The following is a 27,107-nucleotide window of genomic DNA, read 5'->3' as shown; positions in this document are numbered from 1 at the left end:
TCTCTCTCTCTCTCTCTCTCTCTCTGAGAAAGAGAGAAAGGTAATGAACCAGTCTGAAAGTAAGCCCCAAACTCATGACAAATGACAGGTTACAGTACTGATAAAACTCGCAGAATACAAGTTACAGAATGGCCAAGTGACTGATTTTAACGACACGGCCACCAATCTAATCAAATTTTTTTCATCGGTTGCTACGCTGTTGAAAACGATAACAATGACTGTCCACTTCTCCTCTGTTCATTATCTTGATAATGTCACATGTGAACGACCGCTTTTGTCATTATACCACTGCCAAGTCACGTTCAGTTACGAAAAAGTGACAAATTAGTTCAACCGTCGCCATATGCGAGTTTGTTTTAACCAGATATCTCAAGAACCGTTGAGCGGAGTTGGATGAAATTTGGCAGGTATATTAATTAGGTTACCTGCTCGGGATGATCAATAGCCAACCATGAATCATTTCAGCTTTAATTATTAAGTAAACTCTTTATGCAAATTTCTTAGGTGTACAATACATTCTCCCTGATATATCTCTAAATAAAAAGTTACAATTTTATGTACTCTATCCTAAACCATTTCACTTACGAACATAAAATAAGTCTTCATGATTAGTTGTAAATGGTAAAGTACTTACTGGTGAGGGTTCAGAAAAATGACAGAAACTAGTAAAAGTATTCAAAAGTACTCGCAAGGGGAGAATGTACTGGAATCAATTGAGGAATACATAAGTAAAAATGGTGCTGGTTCAGAAAAATTACAGAAACTGGTGAAAAAATATAGATCTCCACAAGGGGAAGAATATATTGAAATCAGTGGAGTACTACAAGTAAAAATAGATTATGTTTTAGCTAAAATACGAACCAAGAGCCGGTACTGGCGTGAATTCGAGCTTATTTCAACAACAGCAACAGAATTAATGATGGTTTCACCTCGCCAGGTGACAGCCAGGAACGACCCTAATTGGTTCATGGATCAGGTGTTGTGGCGGCTGTACTACACTTCCGGTTACTCTTGGATTGATAACCTGCCTCTCAGGTAAGTTCTAACAGTTGGGATGTCATTATTATTATTATTATTATTATTATTATTATTATTATTATTATTCTCTCGTTTATATAAAATATATGAAACAATCATAGGTAACGAGAGAGCGTATTAGCATCACTACTAAAATGGCTAAACGTTACCTGACCCCAGCTGACCTGACCTCCCAGGTTATCTTAATGACTCATTAACCTTTAAGAGCCGGGGGGCTTCGCGCCCCCCTGACCCCATCAAATACTGCCATTTTGATATATTTCGACCAGAAAAAAACCTCTTTGATAAAAGCACTAAAAATGTTTTCATGTAAGTACCCAGACTTAATTGGTGAAAAAAGACGTTTTAAAATATATTTTTGAATATTTATAAATAAATTTGCAGGTTTTAGGAATACGGTTTTTTAAAATCTTGAAATGGTAAAGGTAAAATTTGATCCACGTAGCCACAAATGATTACAGGGAATGATTTAGCTTCAAATTGGGATAATTTAAGTGCACCCAGTAATATTAGCATATTAATTAGTATTCCTTATGTAAATAAACAATGCTATATATATATATATATATATATATATAGAGAGAGAGAGAGAGAGAGAGAGAGAGAGAGAGAGAGAGTCGTCACAGTATTCGCAAGAACGTTGCCCAGAATTTTTTCGGGTGTAGGAAGTAAGGTATTTAATACATTTGTCTCTGCAACAAATTATATTACATAAAAAAAACACACAAATGCTATAGTTCAGTAACTACGGGATGAAGACCTCGGCATTACAATGGCGGTTAGCAGTGGAAGGCGTTACATGACGTATGGAATACGACAGTACCTTCGAACTGTCCAACGCCACTAAAATCGTTAATGGAAGTCTCCCTAAAGTCCAGTCTAGTTAAGTCTTTGTTGTCTTTGTGTACGACGAGTCCAAAAGCTTCCCCAGGGATCATAAAGTCTCAAAGAGGACCTGAGGTACGTTTTCAATTGACTCAAACTCCTTCTCCTTCTTCTTCTTCTTCTTTGTGCTCTGGAACAATAACTGGTGCTACTTTGGCTTGCTGTCTATGTGGCGGAAGGTCCTTTCTCTCTCTCTCTCTCTCTCTCTCTCTCTCTCTCTCTCTCTTCAATAAACCTGAGGTTCGTACCATCAGTAGCAGCTTGTCAAGTTCCTGGATGCTACTCTCTCTTGTTACCTACATGGCGGAAGCCCCTTCGGACTCCGTGTTTAGTACTACCCCCTCGGTGATCGAAGTATTATATACTTCACCCATTTCTAAATCGTGCGGTTGACAAATTATATTAATAAAAAAAATGATTGTATATAATACTTTGATCCCCGAGGGGCTAGTACTAAACACGCGCCCCAAGGAGCTTCCGCCATGCGGATAACAAACCCAAAGTAGCATCGAGGAACTTGACAAGCTGCTACTGATGGTACGAATCTCAGCTTTATTGAATGGTCGTATGAGAGAGAGAGAGAGAGAGAGAGAGAGAGAGAGAGAGAGAGGTGGGTGATTGTGTGTGTGGTGTGAAAGAGAACAATAGGGAAATAGAAAATTAGACCTAGGTATGATAATTCCCACAAACTTGTATTGCAGAATACGATCATTTATAGATTCTGATATATAACTCCAACAAAAAAGACTGAAGGAAGATAAAAACATTTACTTTTAAAGGAACATAACTAGATCTCATCCAGGTCCGGAGATATTGTGATAAAACCAAAAGAAGGAGAATGACTTTGTTCTTTGTTTACAGAAGGGGCCACGTGGCCAGTGCTGTTGCATAAATACGCCTGGTAAAAGCTGTAGTTTTGTAGCTTACTGCGTACTTTGTAAGGCGGACTGTAGATGATGTTAACTGCTTTTTGAATCATATTAGTTCATTTAATAATAATAATAATGATAATACCATTTTATAGGTCATACAAGATTAACCACGACACAAGACTCCCTCCATAGGCACCCCATACAAGTCTATCAGATGTCCTATTTCAGGGGGGGAGCCCCCAGGGCGTCCGTACGTGTACGTACCCAACCCAGCATCCTTCCGGGGGTACGCACGGTACGTTTACAGCATCAACTGAGGTCGGGGAACACGTGCCACGGCCTAGAGCACGTGTCTGGGGAACATGTAAAAGATATTCAGATATATTTACAAAAGCGAGAGAAGACGCCATTGTTTGAAGGGAGCTGGACATGCGACACCGTGTGACACACAACGTGACACGGCGTGACACGCTGAGAGAGAGAGAGAGGGGTACTCGGAGGTACGTGACGGTGCATCTGGAAGGGTGCCAAGTTGGGTCCGGCGGTACGAGATGGCGAATAACGGTCGCAAAGGATAGGAATGAATGATGACGGTTAGGACAGAGACAAAGCAATAATAATAATAATAATAATAATAGCCTACAGGCATTAAATCCACCTTTTAAACTTGCCGTCGTCTAGCCTGTGGCCTGACTCTCTCTCTCTCTCTCTCTGATCTCACGAAAAACCGTTTATCAAAAAAATTATTTAAAGACCGATTTTGGCAAATATGATCGAAATTAATAATTATCATCATCATTAATCACTTGAAAGAAATATTCTACATTCACCATAGATGAAGTTAAGCTTTCTCTAACATCTGAGCCCCAGCGTTTTAGTAGAATAACTCGAGAACTGAGACACGTGAATGAGAAGTTTCCCCCTGAATCCGGAACTCTTTGCAAACTTCTATGTCTCTATAAGAAACGTCTATAAAAGCATCTATAACCACCATTCGTCGACTATGTATGGCAGAAAGCTGACACACTTTCCAGATTCCAGATTCCCAGGTCTGTGTGAAACAACCTTGGGATACTACCTTGGCGTTTTTGCGACTTCTGCTAAGTGGGTTTTGCGGTGGAATAATCCAATGATCCCAATTCTTCCTCTGTGCAAAAACTGTCTTTGTGTGTCATGATTGGAGATGAATAATCACATTATACGTAATGGCGTGTTATGAATCTTGCTGGAAAGAATAAATAATGACATTGCTTATGCGTTGTAGAGTAGAATTTGGAATTTTGGCCAAGGGCCCGTATAAGAGCTGGGGCTTATGAGGTCAAATTGAGCTAAGAAATAATTGTTTAGGAGAGGGTGGAAAGAGAATATGAACGGAGGTACAGTAAAAGGAATGAATGAGGTTACAGCTAGGGGGATTTATGTTTTATGATTGAATCTTATTTACTTCATTTTTTCGCAAGTGGCCGTGTTCAACATGTTCCTGTGATTAAACCTTTTAAAATCATTCAGTGCTTTGGGATTCCTGCTCTCTCTCTCTCTCTCTCTCTCTCTCTCTCTCTCAAGATATCCATAAATATTTCTTATTTGATTTAAATATTTCACTAAAAAAATTCAATCGAAATTGTAATTTTAATTTCAACATTCCTTTCAAAAATGCCATCGTATAATTTTTATGTCACCTAAATGGTTTCTCTTACCCTAAAACAGGCCATGATTGATTGATTTAATATTCTTTAGCGTCGGAGAACTTTCAAGAAAAACACACACACACAAAACTAAACTTGTGTCTTCATTTAGGGTCCATGAATGTGATATTATCGTTGTTTAAAAAAAATAAAAATAATTAAGATCTGTGTACTATGTTCAATGTTATATCTTTCCTTCTTTAAAAACACAGCAAATATACATATTCATATGTATACATATGTGTACATATTCATAAACATATTCACTACTTGCTTGGAATCTGCTCTGGTTTGTAAGTCTGCTCTGGATGTGGTGAAGACTATTCACACTCTGCAAATTTTAGCAGAATGGCTCAAGAAAGGGTTAACGGATCTCAGTGAACTCTTGCAGATGTAGTCTCTTTGGGGGACATTGGTTAAAAAGCTATAATTTGTCTCAGTTAAGAATCTCAGCCGTTATAAAAGGTTTTCTTTTCATGTTAATCAATAAGAATAAGTTTATTTATCAAGTCTGCTAAGTCCAGGTTAAAGGTCAAGGTCATATATTGGGTCACAGATAAGGTGCCAATGTTGTTGCTGCAACTTTCAAATACATAATCGTTGTGGATGGTTTAGTGACCAAAAAATCATTGGACTAGGTCCATATTTGCAATGAAACTTTTCCCTTTCTCCAGGCTAACTGTAGTCACTCACTGAGTAAGCTAAATCGAGATAGCGAAACAGCTGTAATGGGTTTTATGAAATCATTTTGATGTATCCTTATTTTTTGTTTTCTGTAAAAGAAAACTATTACAGAGATGACTATTTGTCTGTCCGTCCGCACCTTTTCTGTCCGCCCTCAGATCTTCAAAACTACTGAGGCTAGAGGGCTGCAAATTGGTATGTTTGTCATCTACCCTCCAATCATCAAACATATCAAATTGCAGCCCTCTAGCCTCAGTAGTTTTTATTTTATTTAAGGTTAAAGTTAGCCATGATCTTACATCTGCACCGCTATAGGTACCAACAACAGGCAACTACAGGGCCTGGCTGAAAATTTCATGGACTGTGGCTAAGAGTTTCATGGGCCATGGCTGAAAGTTTCATACAGCACTATACACTGCACAGAAAACTAGATTGTGCCGAAGAAACTTCGGCGCATTTTTAACTTGTTTTTTTTTCTCAGTCTTCACAACATTCTCATTCATTCCAATAATCATTTGTAAACATCAACAGCTCCATTCATGAGGCCTGTTTTCTCCCTCCATTGTTTCACCACTCTCATTACTCCAGTCACGAACAATAGGCCTATAAATACCCAGAACGCGTAACATTCCTGACTGGGACCCTTTTTTTTTCACAGAAAACCCTACAGTCTTCTGCCTGTATATCCTAATGTATTCAGCTCTGTTTATATATATATATATATATATATATATATATATATATATATATATATATATGTATGTATGTATGTATGTATGTATGTATGTATGTATGTATGTATGTATGTAAAACCAAAATTATCTCCCAGACACCAAAGTTGGAGCCAACATAAGTGATGTTACCTTAGGACTAAATGAAGCATTCCAAGGCCATACAACTTGTCCATGTCTGAATAGAGAGAAGAAGAAGAAGAAGAAGAAGAAGGAGGAGGAGGTGGAGGAGGAGGAGGAGGAGGAGGAGGAGGAGAAAGGACGGCTAAATCTCGAATAGAAGACCCAACCTTATCGCCCAGTGGTACCTCACAGAATCCCACTTACGTCTAGATGTTATCAAGACCATTCAATCACAGCCAGAATTGTTTGTTATTTTCTTTTTTCTTCAGATAAAAGCAAAAGGCCTACTACCACCTCCTTCCCCACCTCCATTCGGCCACTTACCAAAAGGCGAGTTCTGATTGGCCCACCAGGGACAATTTGGGAGGTTGCGATTGGAGGAGAAGCTGTTGACGATTGGCTAGCATGGCGGAATCTCTATGAGAATTTTCATGTTTGTCCTTGGCTTGTTCCTGTAATAATAATAATAATAATAATAATAATAATAATAATAATTCATTTCGTTTGCAAATTTCTACTATCCGTCAAAACAAATATTTCCTCTAAACATGATTATGGTACTATACTATAGCCTATATAAGTTTATCTCCCCAAAACTCGAGTTATCGTAACTGAAACCCCGTTTATTTATTCAATTTGCATCTTAATTCCAACAAATCTCATGATTGTATTTCATTAAACAGATATTTATTTGATCGAAATGCTTGTTTACTTCTTCAAAATGAAAATGAGTAAACATTTCGAATGTTTGTAGAATCCAATGCATGTTTTTTTTTTTTACCTACAAGCCTGTTTAGTTTATTTTAAACTCGTTTAGTGTGAAAATCCATATCTTTGAATATCACACACACACACAACTCGTCCCTGTTCAAAAATAAAAAAATAAAAAAATGCTGTCTCAGCAAAAAAGAACCTTGAAATGATTTGGGCAATTATCATTGAATAATATATAAAACGTTCTATCTTAACTTTCGGCAAGTCATAACTTTAGGTAACCTATTTTTGGATGTTTTATCGTTGATAATTACTTCATATTTGTGAAGAACCCACTTGTGACTGACCATCTTGTAACTTATTCACGTCCGTAGCAATTACCGCTTACAACGGACCTTCTATGACGTACTGCAGAAGCTAATCGTTATCTTTTTATTTCAGTCTCTCGGTCTGGTCTTAATTAGCTGTCCAACGTCTCTAACTTCCGCTGTTCCAGTCGACACACCCTTTTATTTAAAGGAAGATTTATTATAGGGACTAGGGACCAGCATTGCGTAATGGCGGTATGCCAATTTGAATGCGTCTCATCTGTTGCGTGTTCTATGTAACGGAGAAGGACCAACCCTATTTTTTTAAGTGAGTTTGGGCAATGCACAGTTCTTGCGTAAGAGTCATACGCAGTTCACCCTTAAGCAAACGGGCGTATGATGATTAAAAATGAAAGGATTCTTTTTTTAGAGCCACGATGTCTTGGGGTCACATCACAGCCAAACGTCGTTGCGCAGAGCCCCATGATGTGATCGAATCTTTTTTAGGGACTGAATGGCTCTTCTGTACGATCCTCCTAGACTGTCAATAATGTGCTACGCAGTAGACAGTCAGAGAGAGAGAGAGAGAGAGAGAGAGAGAGAGAGAGAGAGAGAGAGAGAGAGAGAGAGAGAGAGAGACCTCCTTTTTGGCTAAGTGGAACGTCTTTAGGCCTATACCCCGATCCGTTCAGAAAATGCAGACGTAGGAAAGTTGTCATACCGAAACCTACACAGAATTCAACGGCCCTTTGGATACGTGATACCGTAACGACATGACACTAAGCGACATTGCGCCCATACGCAATATTACCAGCGCTAAACCATTGAACAGTGAAGGGGGGAATAGTCTGGTGGAAACGGCAACATTGCCACCTGTCGAGAGCGGCTTGGGACGAGAGTGATTATCAGCTGGCCTGCCCAAACATTACCCCCCTCTGCCCACGTCCCCGCCGCCCCCCAGGGCCGGATACCACCCCCGAAGGGGGTACCCAAGGAAGGGGGTCCCGGAGAGATTCCCGGACAACAGGGCCTCGGGATAGTATGTCAATGACGTGAACGTTCGATAAAGAAAACGGGTTTTGTCGTAGGTCAGACTCCAGGGAATCTTGACATCTTGATTTACCAGTTTTATTTACCTTCAGGAATGTATTCAGGGATCCCAGGCGCTTAATTAACACCCGTAAATGTTAAATAAATAAACAAACATCATTAATATGAAAAAGTGACCGTCATATTCGCAGAGATAAGATAGGGCAGCGCATTATCTGGGCACGTTCCCAGCCACATGGCCGTGATAGGTTTGTCCTCTCGTATCGAGAGGCTGACACACTCATCGTTAAATCGAGAACACTCGTAAGTGTCTGTGCAGCTGCTGCAGCAACAGCAACTGCTGCTTGTCAGCCATTAGCACTGCTATTAAATGTCTAAAAATTGGCCGAGCTGCCCCACACCCCAAAAATGCGATTATGCAAGGTAATAGTACACTCAAGAGTCTTTTACTGATTAATTTCATAATCTGGCCCGATTTTGATACGTTGTACAGGCTGAGGCTGTCATTAGAGTTATGTCGGTCAGGTGTACGACCAAGACCCAAAATCAATTGATGCCCATGAAGTATATGTGATCTAGAAGATGCCCTGATTAAAACATTTTCCGTTCAAGAACAGGGTAGTGGCCCTTGTTTACGTGTGTTAAAGGCAGTTTGCGGGCCTCATTTTATATGAAATTGAATTTGCTAGTTCTCAGATGATTTGGGACAAGTCTTCTTCTCACTTTTGTATGTCTGTATGCCTGAACAATATTTTTTTATGATTTCCTGAATATTGGCCAATTGGTTGTCAAGTTGTACAGCTTTGATCAGTTGGGAAGAACTTTGCTAACTCACAGACTGTTTCATCAAATACCAGTTCAGAGGAGAGACACTGGGTCATTCTTTGGGACGTTTTGTAGGCCGAGGAGTACCCAGCAAGTGTGATTTTCGTTTGGGACCATTGCAGTTGACAATGAGTGCAGCTTCGAGGGAGCAGTGGGTTCTTTCTGCCATATCACTGGCAGGTGGGTTGTTAGCTGTGGTGTGGTGAATGTTTCACCTCATTAATTTGGCCAGGGCGGTCCAAATTTCCCAGATGAATGCTGGCCTATGTCTGATGTTATGTAATCAGGGACTCTGAAACAGATCACTTACCCACTGAACAGCTCTCTGCACAGACACTTGCTTTTACTTCAGTTATGGGTATTGCCTCTGGCCACAGTGTGGATGCCTCTGCACTGGTGAGTTCATACCTATCCCTTGTTGGAATCTGTTGACTTCTATTCTGAATAGTGCATTAGCCACAGGGCTTTTCTTCCTGGGAATGTGTTGAATGGCACACCTGAATTTGTAATGGTATAGAGTTTTCTTTAATGTGGGGCAGGAATGAGTGGTTGGTGGTCTGATATGATGGTAAAGGGTGTAACCTCGAGTAGCTGTCTGAAGTGCATGGCTGGAAGATCTTTGTCAAAGGTACTAGATTTTCTCTTTTGCTGAAAAACCCAAGTTGTTCTGTTGATTGGCTGTTCAGTGACTGCTCCTGTTGCAATGTTTCTTGCATCTGTCAAGAGGGTGAGTTTGGCCAGCAGTTTGGTAAAGACAGGGGTCTTTGGCATGACTGACTGTCTTAGTTTTGCTGAGGGTGAAGGTGTTGCTGTTTGGCAAAAAGAAATACAATTGCAGCCCCATTTTTGTAGCCCTTTCTTGGGCCATCTTGTTGTGATGCATTGAAAGAGAGATGTCAGACTCAAACTGACCATTATGATCAAACTCGAGATTTTTTCCCAAGGGAGGATGGAGCTGATGTCTGCCAAGTTCAGAAGTGGGTATTAGTTGGGCTTTGTTTTATGGTGGTTTCCTGATTCTCCAAAAAAAATAAAGATGTCATCGACATAGGGCACTGTCTCTGAACTGTCTATCAGTTTTGGAATGTGGCTCCCCTTGTGACTGACTGTCAAGTGGTGGTCCAAACAGGCTGGCAGTGCAGCTTTTGGTCATCTTGGTGTACTGGGATCCTGACCATTTCCACCATTAGGCCAAACTTGGAGAAGTATTTTTCTCCAGTGGAGGAAGGCAATGTCTACTATGTTCAGAAGTGGGTATGGATTTTGGGGTTACCTGCCTGTCCTGATGTGATGATAAATGCTATTCTTTGAAGGGTTGCAGGTAGTCAGTCTGAGCTCTGGGTGGAGCCCCATCAGGAACATTTCCTCAGGAGATCACTAGGTGTAGATCTGCAGGTCAACGATACTAAAATGGATGTTGGCAGTTGTCTTGATGTGATGATAAGGTCTTTGAAGTTGCAGGTAATCAGTCATGGATGGAGGATATCAGGTTCAGGAGATGGTGGTAATGTGACATCTAAAAGAAGCCTGGCAGTGTCTGAGGAGGTCAGGGCTGAGTAGGGGAGTCTGGACCTTTGTGATAATGAAATCCCACCTGCATATTTTACCGATGAGGTGGAGGGTGTGACTTTAGTGCCTGTGAAATGATACAGAGTTCCTGATTGCTGATATTATGAGCTACAAATCATTTGTTAATTGATAATTACCTTTCATGATATTACTGAGGTAGAGCAAACTGGATACTTAATGATCTTTGAAGCTTAATGTTTGTGAATATAAAAAAGTCATACTATAAGTGACAAAAATTAAGAAATAGCTGCGTGTCTCAAATGTATCGGTTGGCTATCATACTGGAGGTGAGGTGAGATCGATTTTAAGTACAAAAACCTGTATTCGGCATGTATATATACAGCAGAATCAGTATCAAATTATACCTCACTTGACAGACGAATGGCTACAGTCCCTGCAGTCATCCGTTCACACTGCCTGGTATTCGAATCTCCCAGGTCCTGAATCGGTTATCACTTATAATTCCTCTTCAGTGATATTCCCGAGGTAGAGCGAATTGGATATCGAACGACATTTGTAGTAGTTTAGTTTATATATAATATATATATATATATATATATGTGTATGGTATATATATATATATATATATAATGTGGTAAAAAACTCTAGTGCACATCCACACAAATGAAGTTTTGTAACAAAGTAGGCCAGGGATTCAGGTAAGATTGTGTAGCCTTGACACAGACACAATTCTCTGTCCCTCCCCACCCCCATAACCCACAAAAACCTGATTACAAGAAGCTTCTCACATTGCAGCATCCAGGTCATCTACAGAAAATAAGTGAATTCCAGTGAATGTATGAATACATGAGTAATAAATTCATGTTATATGAAAAGAACACTTGAAGTGTGTAGCCACCTGATCGAGGCCACTTACATTTGCTCGAGGACAAGACAGTTATCCGAATGATAAAAACATACAATTTTTAACCTTTGTTATCGTGAGAAATTGTTGTTAGGAGAGAAGTATATTTGAGATTATATATATATATATTCATCCACAATGCTGTAAGGGTTTAGTTGCCTTAATACTACTTCTCTAACTACTTCAATCGCAAGCATCTTCCTCTGTTAAATCACCTTCTCCAAATTCTCCCTCATTTTATCACAACATTTAATCCTCTACCTCCTTCCTGACCTTCTACCTTTAACAGGTTCCTCCCAAGAACTATTCACTCCTTCCTCCTCACTCATCCTTACATGCCCACACCATCTCAATCCCCACTGTCCCATCATCCAGGCACTCAATTTCCACTCATTGATGTGATTTCCAATTCTGTTCACCAAATGGCCATGTTTCTGAACCATATGTAATCACCAATCTGATTACTGCGTAACAGATCTTTCAGTTGTTTATTTGGTATTTTGTCACACCTCCCTCCCTTTCCCAAAACTGTTTTTATCCTGTTTCCAACCTCTGATTTACACTCTCCCTCCTGGCTTAAAGTAGATCCGGTATACTTGCAATTCTCTGACTGCCTCAAATCTAGGCCAATTCTGTCTTGTACATACAATTAATGGGTCTTTCCTAGACAGTGACCCTCAACAAGGCTCCGGGGTCGTTATCTGGGACTGATATTTCTTGGTGGTCATCATCTAAGATTGGACTACTTGGGGTCATTATCTAGGTAAGATCCTAACTTTTTCCTATGTTTTGATCTGTGCTTTGAATGTTTCTGAAGTCCGTTTAGTTCGCAAATGACCTAACCAACTATACGATGTCAAGCACTAGGGTACGAACCTGATACCCAAGTTTAGGTTAGGTGAGATTAGTCAGGTCATTAACTTATGTAGGAAAAATTATTTTATTTTAAAAAAATGTAAAACTAACCGCTAGGTGGTTCTTTCCTCTCCGGAAGGAGTCAGGAATTTCTCTCTATCACAGTTTCACCTGTCAACAAATATCCAACAGCAGTAATAGAATGGCAGGCAAGTTCTCAAGCTGTGAACTGACCAAACCAATCATCAAGGGATGCCCCAAGGAAGAGCCCATGCCAGCACAAGGCTGGCTTGATGTAGAATGAACAAGCGCTCCACACAGTAAGACGCTGTAGATTTCACAGTACAGCAATATACATTATTGTATATCTTTGAGAGAGTGTAACAGAAATGGGTAAAGTTTATGGGCTGCTCTAGAAGCAAGAGCTGGCTTAATCTAAAACAAAAACAGAGACAAGTGGGTCAAGGTTTGATTCCGGCTGAATTCAGTTTTCTGTTTATGTTTGTTACCTTAAAAGTTTTAATATTTGAATTTCTTTCTTTTTTATTCGACTGGAAGAATCCAAAGGGAAAATCAAGGGTCAAATACTATGGATTAATAAACATGAAAATAACAAAATTAACTCATCCAGGTGGGCCTCACAAGGAGAGAAACAATATTGCTTTTTTTAGACAAGCAACTGCCCCAGGAGAGTCACCTTAATGTATACCTTACTCTCAGTGCACCAATGAAAATGGAATGGAATATGGGATTTTGGCCACATGCCAAATCACTGGGACACTTGAGGTCATTCAGCGCTGGGATGAATGAAGATAAAGTTTAAAACCTATTTTTACATATTTACAAATACATTTACACAAGCTTAAATGCCTACATTAAATACAATTACAGGTTTACATTCACAATAAAAAAATTTACACAAATAGTAAATACTATTAAAAATTAAAATCTGTCGAAACTAGTTTATATAAGACTGGGAAAATTTATATTTTTAAAAATATCATCAAATTTGATATACTGCACTGCAATTGTCATTAAAATATGACAAAGGTTTTTGCCTTACAACTGATGTCTGCAACTTGAACGATGATAAAAAATCACAATCTAAATGTACGGACACACACACTCGGTGCATTAATGATTGTCAGTCTGTCAAGATTTGCCCTACTGGGGCAAGTCTTGACATCATATTTCCCCTCGGTAAGTCATGTCAAGTACTCCAGCTTTACGGGTGGAGAGGCATGTTGTCCTCCTCCACCCTCAGGTTGAGGAACAACGCCTATGCCAGGAAGAGGTCCTCCTCCCTTCACGGGTTGGGGCAGGACCATTGGAGCATGTTGTCTGGTTGTCCCCCACTGGAGCTAAAGGCTAGATCAAATGAGAGAGCCTTGACATCTCAATCACAGAGGAGTCCCCAGAGCCCGTCGGGCAAATCTTCTTCCCGCTCCGCTTTCTGCATCTCAGAACGTCAAGATTCCCTGCCAAGCTCTGACCAGAACAGGACTAAGACTTCCCTTTCGCTGGTGCTTCCAGAGTTCCACCCTGCAAATTGGTGATGGGAGTGTATAGGGGACAGGGCATAGACAGGCCCTTGCAGAAAGGCTCCATCCAGTCACGCCGAGGAGGCGCGACACGAGGCAGAAAGAGACAACGCGAAGACCAGGAGGACCTGATGTAAGAGAGGGGTTTAATTGACCTGGTGGTCCACACCAGGTGTCGTCTTGGCCTTTGCTGACCCAGGCATCCAACCCTGACAACCCAAAATGGAGCTCAAGTTTTAGGCAACTGGTGGAGACGATCACGGAGGCAAATCAATCATTCCATTTCCCTACTGGAGCAAGGCCTTATTGCTAAGTTGGAAAACCTGGGGACAAGCCCAGAGAACCTCTCGGTGGGTGGGAACAGACTAACACAGGTTTGAGGTTAATATACCCCCTAGGGCTACACTGATCATCAGAGGGGAAACCGAAGGAATGCGACAAGATAAATTTCTGGAAGGGGAAAATGATACGGTATACAACTGTCCTGAATGAAAAGAAGGAAATAAAAAGGTCTGTGCCTTTGAAACTTTTATTAGATGAATATATTAATCTATATCTACATCTCCTTTCAATAAAACTTTACTATATTATCGAAAATATGTGACAAACATTTTCCTTGAAACAGAGCATTGCAATATCCGATACCTGTCAGTCAAAGAAACATTTACATGTGACAACCAACGGTAACTCCATAAGGCAATGCTGTCTACAGTCTGCAAACAAGGGTTTCCAAAACCCATACACTATTCTGATGCCAAAATCACAGCAACAGTTTAAACTTTGTATGGCTATATGAAGAGATAGGAGTAACTGCCTCACAGCAATGAAATTTTATAGGGAATTATCTCAGCATCTTCTAATAACGAGTCGCAGTTAGGAACCTAACTCGTGTCTCTCCATACAGCCGTGCAATCAATCATGATCACCATCTGAGATCTAAAAGCTACCACATATAATGTAATTAGAGAAATCAATTCAATGCAGTTGTTTACAATGAACTGCAATAAATAAATTGAGATAGTCTGTGGATGAACTGCAATAAATAACATAAGAGAGTCTGTAGCAAAATATAAGACTTTTGCAACTTCTTGTAACCAAAATTAAATTTAGCCTATTTCATAGATCTCGCCTAAGATATGATAAATATGTCTGATGCTGTTATAATTTGTAAAAAGTAGTAATTTAATATTTTAAACTACTGTCTAACTCACTGAGATGAATTTTGTTACAGGTTAAATCAAGCTGAATTTTGAAAATGCCAAAAGTCTCACACTGATGATTCTAACAGAAATGGAACACCTTAGTTTTTGTCATTTCTTAATAAAGCTCATCTGAAATTACCAAATTCTGGAGGAACCCCTATTTCATATAACTACTTATCACACTCTGAACAGAAACAACAGCTTGTCTTCCTTTAGTTCTCAGGGAAGTAGGCAGTGCCCGGGTTACGGCGTTCCGACTTTACGGCGCTTGGCTCACAGTGTCGCTAACCTGATTTTACAGCACTGTAAAACTGGTTTATGGTGCTTACGGCACTGTAAGCACAATTTATTCCCATTATTATCATGATGTTCCGCCAGGAAAAGAATCCCTGCCGTAAACCAGGAGACTGCCTAATACCTTCTAGTTTAACATCACTTATGGATAATCCTTACTCGAACCTTTAATATCGTACAAACTTTGAAAACCAATTTTTTTTACCTGTTCATACATTTATGAATGATAAACTAATTCATATATATTATTTAGTAGCATCACTTTTTTTGCTAGCAATCCTATAAAATTATCCGCATGCTTGTTTCACACGGCCGTTCAATTTCCTAACAAGTTTCTAAAACATTCAGAATTCTCACATTTCAGAGAACAAGATGACTACTGTACTGAAATGTCACAATCACCTTCCTTACTACTGAAAGTAACTATCAAGCTATCAAGTAACTATTATACTATACCAACGATGCACAAGTATAATGTTAACAAAAACAGAACCTGGCAATATTTAAACATGAGCTTGAACATTCTCATATCTATATGACTGCCAATTAGAAAGCTTTTACCATTTCAGCATTGCAAAATTCCAGTATCACTGAACATCATAGTTATTGGGTAGCTGAACCTCACCAATAATGAGTCAAAGTACGACACAAAACCTTTTAGTGGCTGGTGATATAACTCGACTGAATTCCGGCAGCAGGCTCTCTTAAGTTTGAGTACAGGGCAAATCACATTAAGATTAGTGTGTAATGCCACATACACAATATTACCATTCTTACTGACCCATTAGATTCAAGCTGCGTAAATTTTCTGGGTGACGTAGGAGCTTACATATAAGTTAAAATAAAAGCACATATTTTTTCTTTAAACAAAGATTTCACACTATCCAAGAAGATGGAATTTCTTAAACATTTGAGAGGGAATATGTTAACTTGTATGATACAGTATAGGCGATTTGTTAATTTTTTGACAAGGTAACTTCTTGGAAGGACAACCTAGGCTATACAAAGTCTTTTATAAACTGCAACTCATAAACTACAAAAGGAATTTTGTACGTACAAAACATATTTGTTATTACATCCGGTGCAGCTTACAGCATTTGAGTTTCAACATACAATTACAGGTACATAATATATTGTTCAATGGCCAGTCAAGCAAATGTAATTATCGATTTGTTCAGTCAAATGGCTAAGTACTACAGTACTGTCAACTACTGTTTATTACAATGAGTAACATGGAATTTAAAGTAATATAATGTTTTTTGGGTATCCTTCTATAATTTCCTAATATAAATGATTTATATTGCTGGTACATTTGTGCTATACAAGATTATAGTGGCAAAATACCTTAATCTTCATCTAGTGAAGAAAAATATGGCACAGACATTTTCCATCTCAACAAACTGCACCTGAAAAAGATTTGCTGTCCATCATATGGTGATTTGTCTGCACATTTTAATGAGTGTTAGAGCAAATAGCTATACTGTGAAGACTAATTATCAGAGGGATATTTTACCCTTTCATGTAAAAGGTGCTAACACAAAATACAGCAGAATTCCCTCCCATGTCGAAGATAAATTTCAATCTTACAATCTTGCAAGGACTCTAGAACATTCATCAAGTTCTCAACAGCACCACGCAGATCTAACAACTTGACTACTTTCACTATTAAGCACAAACAAACAAAATACGCATTACTCAATATGGATGTCTCCCAGGGACTATGACTATAAATTAAATAGCTTTTAGTTGTATTGCTGAATACTGTTTAAGTATTAGTGAAGCTAGGACAACCATATTAACAGGAGGAAAAGCTAAATTCAAGGAAGAACATTCAACATTATAAAACTCCTCTCATGTGGCAGACTTCCCAGTCAGCAGGATGCAGGGATAAGCTGAAATAACTGCTACCAACAACAGCCTTTATCTGAATCACAAAAAACAAGTGCCATCCAAAACCAATAAAACTTGGGATTGGTTAACGACACTTTAGCTGCTCCAGACAAATTGGGGTGGTTAGGTTCATCAGTATGGGCATGAAGAACTCACAAAAAGAGATACCATAGTAAGATTACAAAGTTCCTCAAATGAAATACTATGTACCATCCAGAATACCTTATGCAGTCTTGGACATGAACAATCTTCAGGAAGAATGTACATTACAATGATGGATGCTCTGTGAATGGCCCAGTGGTTTAAAAGAGTCGGGAGGTACTGAAATGTTAGCCGAACACTAAACATCTTGTATAAACGTGGGCATTAAATAAGCAAGAATCTAACTGGCAATGACTGGAAAATGTAAAAATCTCATACAGTAGAGGCTAGAGAAGACAAAATGAAGGTAGTTAAACAGCCCAAGATGAAATGGCAGATGATTCCCTAAAAAAATGAACAAATGAAGAATAAACATGACTAAATTTTCTTAAGCAAGAAAGTCAGGCAAGTACTTCGTCAACTCAATGCCAACTTGGAGAATAGACAAAAACAAGACTGGTGGGGAAAAGCCTGTCAATTTTACGGATATGAGAAAGTAAACTTTTTGAAAGACACAACCACTTGGGAGAAGCAGTTCTGGATTTCTGCTAGAGGTATGACAGCTGTCAAGACGCTACACTTCATTTTTATGAATTTTTATGTCAAGCAATGAGCCAGCAAGTACTATATCCACGCTAAAACCAGGGAGAATAACCAATGGCACAAATTCTTGGCACTCTAGATTACAGCCCAGGGATTAAGTAAAACACTGCTTCAGCAAGCAAGCAGTTACACTTGCACTGCAATCTCCAAAAGAGGGTTGATAACCTCCTTGTTGCATATTTGTTGTTTACAAGTCAATTACTTTTAAAATTTCTATTCTAAATAAGCTCAGATGACATAAATCATTAGAAAAAAATTTGCTCAGCTTTTTGAAAAGAAAGTAATAATACTTATACAGTAATACTAATCGTAAATAAAATGCCAAAAAGAGTTAAAATTAGATTCCGATCTCAATACAGCTACAGAATATACCACTAACAATCACTACAACTAAAATCCTAATTTACTTCTGAAATAAGAAACATACATAAAACATTTTGTACCATTAAAAGACAAAACCAAACTTTCACTACAACACAAACACCTGAGAAAACTTATCCTCGAGTGGGAAAATCAAGAGATCTACAAATTCTACTCGCTACAGTCATAGCCTGCTACAAATCACACCACCGAAATATATATACAAAAATATAATTACAAATCATACTCATTTTCTCTGTTTGAAACAAACCCTATACCCCAGGAAATGACACAATAAGCAGTAATGTTTAGCCAAGGTATTACATAAATCATGTACTTCTTTATATAGCTTACTCTAATCTAACTTATGGTTTACATGACCATTTTCTTAGTCCATCACTTTTAATGTGATTCAGTCCTATTTACCTATGTCTTTTGAGATTAAAAAACAAGAGTGATGCCTTGAAAACATTAACAATGAACCATCTATGTTTTGAAACCATAAATAATAAATACCTGATACAATGCTGTACTTTCAGAGTCTTGTTGGTTCCTAGTTAACACAAATACTATATCTGAAGACTTTTTAATACATCAAGTGAAATACAGAAATTAACTAAATTCTAAATAATATTACGTGGTCTTCGGTACATTCAATTACCATTTCATTTGACAAGAAACTTGTGTCAATTTCACAAAATTTAAGACATTCTCCAAGACATGTGAATCACATACAATTTAGAACATTCTAAAATTCTCAAATTCAGTCTCACGATTTAAGACGTAAGTCAATTTCGCATGACTTGAAACATTCTAAAAAACAAATGAATGAAAGCAAGCATTTGACTGAATAATTATTTCATTCCTTCAAATTTTTTCATTTGAATAATTAAAGTAGCTAAATCTCTGTAGCTACAAGGAACATTTCATTAACACCCAAACACGAGAAGGCGATGATGGTAATTTTTCAGACTGCCATTGATTCAGTATCTAAGAGTCCCTCCTTCATTGGTACCGACCTTAAGTTTCCTTCATCAGTAACAAAATTGTTTTATTTGTCAAAAATATTATGAGGATTCATAATCCAATTTGACATTTCCTTTTATTTACAAAAATAAAATCCTACACGAGCAAGTGTCAACAATACATGAAATTGCATTCTCCATTACTTCTCGAATAAAAAAGTTAATAAAACATTATTTAGTTTAGAGAAAACTTTCTCCAGTCTGATAAAAAATTACACTTCAAATTCTCCGATAAATAGTAAATAAAAAAAGCTGCTGAAATAACTCCAGAGAAAGCTTTCTCAACAAGTCTGATAATAACTCCCATTTCAAAGAAAGAGGCCGACTGTGAACATCAACAAGTCTTAATTGGAACTGAACTCAAAATTACAATCTGACTGAACACATATAAAATGTGTCCCTAAACATAAGAAACATATTCTTAAAGAGAAAATATACATGACCATATGACCCAGTCATACGAAATCATTCCAAATCCACAACAAGAGAGTCAACCTAAGTAATCAGACAAAAACTAAAATCACCTGCTAAATGTATAAGGTATCACAAGTTCACGTAATCTACGACGACCTCGGCTCCATGCACGCGTCAAAAAACTTCCAACTAGACTGACTAGCATCTTGTTTTTGCTCGACTCACTTTGCTTTGGTTCGGTCTGTTGATGGCTTTGCAGATGAAGTTTCCTGCGTCGATGAGCTTCTCCAAGTCAACCCCAGTTTCTATCTGGAGACCGTTCAGCATATACACGACGTCTTCGGTTGCCACGTTTCCCGAAGCTCCGTGGGCATATGGACAGCCACCCAGACCTGCCACGGATGCATCAACGACACTTATCCCCATCTGCAAGACGAGTAAGTAACTGGGGTTATCTAGCATCATGCTGCAAGAGAAGGCCCCACTCATATGGTGGGTAACATGACACCACAACAAACGTCCGATACGTTACTGGTGTCGCCTCTTCCCTACTTGGGGCGTTTGCGACTTACAGAAATCTGTGTGATAAGCTGAGTGCCATACGACAGCTGGCTGCGAGAGATATCACAGCACCAATGTTTCAAGACTCCAACAAAACCCACATCAGTTGCTCAATGTGAACGAATCATGTTTACAAAACTAGTACTCACTGACATAGAACATTACTCTTGGATGCATTTCAATGGCCCTTTTACTGTTACTATTGTTTGGATAAAAATGTTTCCTTTTTTCACAGCCTTTCACAGTAGGAAAAGATGAACTGGTACCACTCTAAATATCACGCAAAACGCCAAGCTATATTATGCATCATAAGTAATACAGTAATTGAAGTAAGCTTTTAACTTATACTATGATAAGCTATAAAACTTATGTACACAATAAAGAACTGTAATCGAGAATAACCACAGATAAGCATGGATAAGTTTAGTGTAGCCTACACTGGCTAAGCTTGGTCTCTATTGCCAGTCGTCAGCTTCAGTTTCAATATGCAGACATGTTTCAGTACTACAAGTCCAAATTTCATACATGTAATTCTGTTTAATGTGAACATTTTTAAAACAATGTTTCTTAAATGCTGTATATATTCATATATCATACAACCTTTTTAGCTTCATTTTAAGGATTGTATTGTACAGTAAAAAATGTGTGAGTTTACACTGCAGTGCTGTGAAAATAGTTAAAGACACATTTTGCATCCAAACATATGGGTAATCATTAATAACAGCTTCTAACAGAAAATGCAATTTAGGATATATTTATTTGCACATAAAAATCAGTGTAAAAAACAAACAAATAATAAGTTACGGTGAACAATCAACATTAAAGATATCCAAATTCTATTATGAGCTAACACTGACAAACATTGTTCTAAATAAAGAAGTCCATGGAAAGTGCAAAAAATTTGTTTGACCCATTAATGGCAAACAAAATTTAACTGTGAACAGCTACAGTGGTCTCTTGGAAACTATTTATATGCTGGGTTTCATATCTTCGAAGCTATGACTGAGAGGCAAGTCGTATTTAATATTTCCTTTAAACTTCTGCATAGTGTAATTCAGACCCCCACCAAATTTGGCAGTACAATTAATGACCCACTTCAACCACAACTCACCTATAATACGAGAACTAATAAACTATTTCCCTCATATTACGGAACATTTGCAACGGATTGAAATTGAAATGAATTCCAAAATAGTAATTTTTGTTTGAGGAATACTTTTCATTCAAATATCTGTTCCACACTGTGAAAAAATATTGACAGGTTTTATGTTTTTTTAAGATCTTAAGATTTTGCAGCCTTAAAAAGTGACAAAGTGCTAGAAATAAATCAATCCAAAGGACTACCTCAGTGTTTGATGTTATTCCTACATACATTTGTTACTTTTTAATAATATACTTTGGAATTATTCAAGGGTATCTTTGAAAATAAAGTTTTACCTCTTTATTTTTACGTCCACTACAGAAAAAAATGATGAAAATGGCATTAAGAGCAATGGCACTCTACATTTGCTAATACTGCAAACAACTTTCATATCACGAGTTGATACTTATTTACATACAGCTTACTTTCATGCAATCAAATGTCAAATGAACTCATTTACAATTGCACTAAAAAGATGTAACCGACACATTCTTCTGACTAGAATGATATAACCACATTCTTTTAGATGAAGTGTAGTCATCTGATCTGCAGTAAAAGTCAAGGTGTAAATGCATTGGTGGTGGCTTGTGCACTCTGATGCTCAATTTTTTTTTTTTTGTGATAAAACTTTCTTAAATTTTCTTTTAATATTTCAATTTAACTTATAAAATTTCTACATTTATTATTTCATTTACACCTTTCTCTATATTAAGTACATTTACATACATTAGTTACAGAAATATTGCTTAACATATAAATTATATATATACTCTTAAAATTAAAATTATTAATTATAACATTATTGTACAGTAAACCCCGAACTGCATAATTAACATATCTGTATATTCATAAAATATAGTATTTTTCACTGAAAATAGTCACTAATTATATATATTTTCATGAATAAATGCACTTTTTGATAAAACTTAAAACACTCAGTTAATTTGTAGGGTTTTTCTTGGTTTAAGCTATCAAAATGGGCTTTCACCCTATTTTAGATAATTTAAAGTATTTGACCTATTCGCAATGACAGACAGCACAAGAACTGTGTACATATTATTATTATGTGCTGTTAATGTAGGAGTGCCCAGCTTTTACCCTATGGGTAATATAAGGATACAATGACAGACAGTACAAGAACTGTGTATATACAGTCAACCCCGTGAATAAGGACCGAAAAAAATCCACGAATACTGAAACCCCCTCTAAAAATGCTTATAACTGCCTATTTTAATAGTTCAAACACCAAAGACCACCTCTAAAAATGCTTATACTGCATATTTTAATAGTTAAAATACCAAATATACCTTAAACTATCATCCTAAAACATTTAGTCAAGGAAAATAATATGAAAATACAGTAATTAGTGGTACTGTCCAGGTAAAAAAATTGCTTGTGGCTTAGGTATTTTGATGCAAATAACTTGGTAGATTTTTATCATTTTTGTGACTAACTATTAAAACAACCTCTCTTTCTCTTCTTCATTTAAAGTTGTACATTTTTATAGAAACACCAAGCTGGGTCTGAAGATTTTATTATAACTACAACAAAACTATACAAAAGATGTGGCATTATGCACTGTCAATGTGCCTATTCTGTTTGTTAAAGCAATGTAAAAGTTCTCTTGTATGTTTTAAAATAGTGCACAGAGAAACTTTACTAGCAACAGCATTGAATAACACACTGGAGAAGGTAGTACATTAATGAGAATAGCCAAGAAAATATGAGAATTATTATATACTACCCTTACACTCCTCCAAACCAATTTTTGTAAATTCCGTTAGTTATGGCAAAACAATTTTGGAGGAATGTGGATAAAGAAAATCTTCAATTTACTTAACTGAATGATATCAGAATATAAAATTTAGGCCAAAGGCCAAGCACTGGGACCTATGAGGTCATTCAACACTGAACAGGAAATTGAAAGTAGAAAGGTTTTAATCGTGTAAAGGAGGAAAACCTCCCAACTGCACTATGAAACAATTGTTAGAAGGTGGAAAGTAAGATGAAAGAGAATATGAACAGAGGTACAGTAAAAGGAATGAAAGGGGTTGCAAACTAGGGGTCAAAGTGATGCTGCAAAGAACCTTATGTAATGCCTACAGTGCACCATGTGAGGCGCACGGATGGCACTACCCCCTGAATTATGCTACCTGTTTCGTTGTCACTGAGACAGCACAGATTATGTGATTTTAGGTCTGTTCTGCAACATCTCTTTCAAGATCTGGTGATTTACAACTGTTAATCCCAAACAGGGCCATGGGTATTAAAATCACCAACTACAAAAAGGGGACCTTGGAGATTACTTACTAATACTAGTAAACTACTTAAATTTAAATTTTTATACAGTTGACTATTTAAATTTAAATTTTATACAGTTGACTACGTAAGCTGCACTGGAAAGGCTGTTCAGTACCACCAGCTGAAAAGAATTAAATCAAGTGGAAGGTGGAGACCTCTGGTACAAGAAGTACAAAGACAGCACAGGAGTGTGTTATTATGCAACACCTCTAAAACCTATTATATTAAGAAAATGCCTGAAATTTTGGAATAATGAACACAGACAGCAAAAATCAAAACAGTTTATGACCAATTCTGGAATATGGAATTCATCACATCAAAAGAAGTGACTAGTCTTGGTATTACGAACCGAAAACCTCGGTTCGTAACACTTGGAATTGGTTACTCGTTTGACCCAAGGATATGTGATGAATAGCCTACATGATCCAGTCCACGTGTGTACAGACTGAAGAGGAACACTCACAGTTGGACATTTTTCATGTGAATGTCCAAAATTTAGTCAACAAAGATGTTAATTTTGGAAAACAAAACAAATAAGTTGAAGAAGTGTTGTCACATTTTCCATCAATTTCAAATTTCACCCAATCATAACATTTGTAAAAAGTTGTTATTCAGTAAACCATAACTTTGTCTTTAATAAAGACAAATCCTTTGGGCCTGTCCCAAGAGTGCTAAATACATTAGCTCAGTGATCTAAATACATTAGCAAATCAGTGATCTGTTAGCACGTCCGCAATACTAAAAGTCCGCAATAAGGGAAAATAGAAAGTCTAAAAATAAATAAGCTAATAATAATAATAATAATAATAATATTGGTAGTAACCCTTCATTTAAGCATATTTTATTGAATGTAATTGCTGCTGCAAAGCCATCGAGTTTAAAATTCTCCTTTTCTGTTCTCCTGACGATGTCTTTTTCGTCTTTTGGATTCCCCTGCTGCGTCCGCTGCCATTTCTGGAATCGGACCTCTGAAGATGTTCCTAAGAGGAATGAAACACAGGGAGGAAAGCAAAAGAAGAAAAAGACATCGTCAAAAGAACAGAAAAAGAGTATTTTAAACTCAATGGCGTTGTAGCAGCAATCGGATTCAATAAAATAATAATAATAATAATAATAATAATAATAATAATAATAATAATAATAATAATAATAATAATAATAATAATAATAATAATAATAATATACAAAGGAAGAAGACCGTCTTTGAGGCAAGTTTTGTTGAATAAAATGGCTGCATTTTGCGAATTGATTTTATACTGAGTTTTCTCAGTTCCTCTAATAATTCAGCTTTTCCTGCACATCAATTTTAGTCAATAATTGTCCAGTGTTCATATTTTGATGGATGAAGCAGCGTATTTCCTTCAGATGAAATTCTTTATTCTAAAGCATTACAGCAGGTTACAGGAACCTGGGATGTAAATCCGTAAATTTTCTTAATGGTATTTCTTCTTTTTTTCTTTTTCTGACGTCTGTCTGGTATTTTCAGAAAAAGTACTGAAAATACCAGACATACATCAGAAGAAGAAAAAGAAATAATACCATTAGGAAAATCTACGGATTTACATCCCAGGTTCCAGCAACCTGCTGTAATGCTTTAGAATAAAGAATTTCATCTGAAAGAAATATGCTGTTTCATCCATCAAAATATGAACATTGGACAATTACTGACTAATATTGATGTGCAGGAAAAGCAAATTATTAGAAGAATTGAAAAAACTCAGTATAAAATCAATTTGCAAAATGCAGCCATTTTATTCAACATAATAATAATAGTAATAATGAACGTCGCTTACCTTTTACTTAATTGCAGAATCTGTCCCACGTGTTAATGAACATTTTTTCTCATTCTCCTTCCATATGAATGTATGCTTGTCATAATCTGAATTGGTTTATGAAAGTTTGGTCTGATGACCTGGTGTTGGAACCGTTTGGTTATTCAGCACCACAATGAGAAAGGTTAAACTGTAAAATTGATAAGTTGCCAATAACTTAGTAATGGATAAAAAGTGTTAAATATCATAAAAACTGTCATAGCTGGAACTGAAATAGTTAGGCCAAAGCCCAAGCGCTGGGACCTATGAGGTCATTCAGTGCTAAAAACAATGTTGAAACAATTGTTAGGTGAGGTTGGACAGTAAGACGGACGAAAGAGAATATGTATGGAAGTATAGTAAGAGGAATGAAAGGGGTTGCAGCTTGGGGCTGAAGGGACGCAGCAACGCGCCGTAAGTAACGCATACAGTGCACTGTGTAAGGCACACTGACGGCACAAAAATTGTTAATAGCTTTTAAGAAGCCTACGACATTATCAGCATCAATGTCACTACTTAAAACATCCTCTGTGGAACCTTGAATATGATGCTGCCTTCTCTTAGGGGCAGTCCACCAGTATGGGCTCCACAGTAAAGGGAGTATCACAAGTATCATAAACTGTGGTCCATCACCTTGCCGCAGAAATACGTGTGGTTTAAATTAGCATGACTTATCCTAAGTCTGATGAGCCTGTTTTAATTGACAGATGGATTTTCCATTATTTTAAGTTCTTCTCAGTGAAAGAATTTGTATTTTGTAATTTTTTTTAAATAAAACTGGAAAGGCCATTTCATACTGGTATGTGGAATTAAGGGGTAGTCAATACTACCCAATTTCATAGCATATTTGACTACCACATCTGCCTTTCTGTTGGCTCTGACACCCAACAACATAGGATCAATTTGTATTGGGATGTTAGTACAACAGAACCACCCTTGGCTTTTTCAAAACGGTGCTAATTTTCCTAATGTAAGAACACTTAAGGAATCTGAATAAATAGCGAAATCTGTGCTTAATTTTATCGCAATTTCTGGTTATAATGTGGTCCGGATTCCACAATAAGCTGTAGGTCCCGTTGCTAGGTAACCAATTGGTTCTTAGCCATCTAAAATAAATCTAATACTTCAGGCCAGCCTTAGGAGAGCTCTTAGTCAGCTCAGTGGTCTGGTTAAACTAAGGTATACTTTAACTTTCTAGAGATTTTAGTATGACTGTCAATTCAGCTGTCAAAAAACTGAAGCATTACTGGACAGTTTAGATAAATGAAGCTCATCATTAATCTTCTACTTAGGAATGTCTAAATATTGTAATTCCTCAATAGTGCATATTTAAAAAGGTTTACTTGGAGTAGGGATGCTAAATTTTTCTAATTTGACACTCTACAAGCACATATTAAATAAGTTTAAACGATGAGCTGTTAAGCATTTTATATAGCACAATCCCAGTACTTTTTTCTAAGATTTGGAGACATTTGTTCTTTGTTTACATATATGCTCTCCACAGGAGAAGCTCTGTCAGCTCCAGAATAGCTACATAAATCTGAGTCATGCATTACATCCATTTTTTTTCAGCTCAGTCATACAAACACTCGAGCAAATCTGGCAGCCATATTTTAACT

The 27,107-nt window shown here is 37.3% G+C and overlaps 1 protein-coding gene across 3 annotated transcripts in view; it reads right to left on the bottom strand.

Moving 5' to 3' along the window:
• Positions 1-14,260: 14,260 nt before the first annotated feature.
• Hmgcl (hydroxymethylglutaryl-CoA lyase) overlaps positions 14,261-27,107 on the bottom strand; it is a 47,376-nt gene continuing 34,529 nt past the window's right edge. For all 3 annotated transcript variants that reach the window (XM_067134306.1, XM_067134305.1, XM_067134304.1), the window contains one exon: positions 14,261-20,100. In XM_067134306.1, coding sequence (XP_066990407.1) covers positions 19,873-20,100 — 228 coding nt within the window. In that variant the 3' untranslated portion in view covers positions 14,261-19,872. The remainder of the gene's footprint in view (positions 20,101-27,107) is intronic.

Source organism: Macrobrachium rosenbergii, chromosome 35 (genome assembly GCF_040412425.1).
Source record: "Macrobrachium rosenbergii isolate ZJJX-2024 chromosome 35, ASM4041242v1, whole genome shotgun sequence".
Classification (NCBI taxonomy): domain Eukaryota; kingdom Metazoa; phylum Arthropoda; class Malacostraca; order Decapoda; family Palaemonidae; genus Macrobrachium; species Macrobrachium rosenbergii.
The sequence above is the reverse complement of the archived record's forward strand: the minus strand, read 5'-3'. Positions and strand labels throughout refer to the sequence as shown.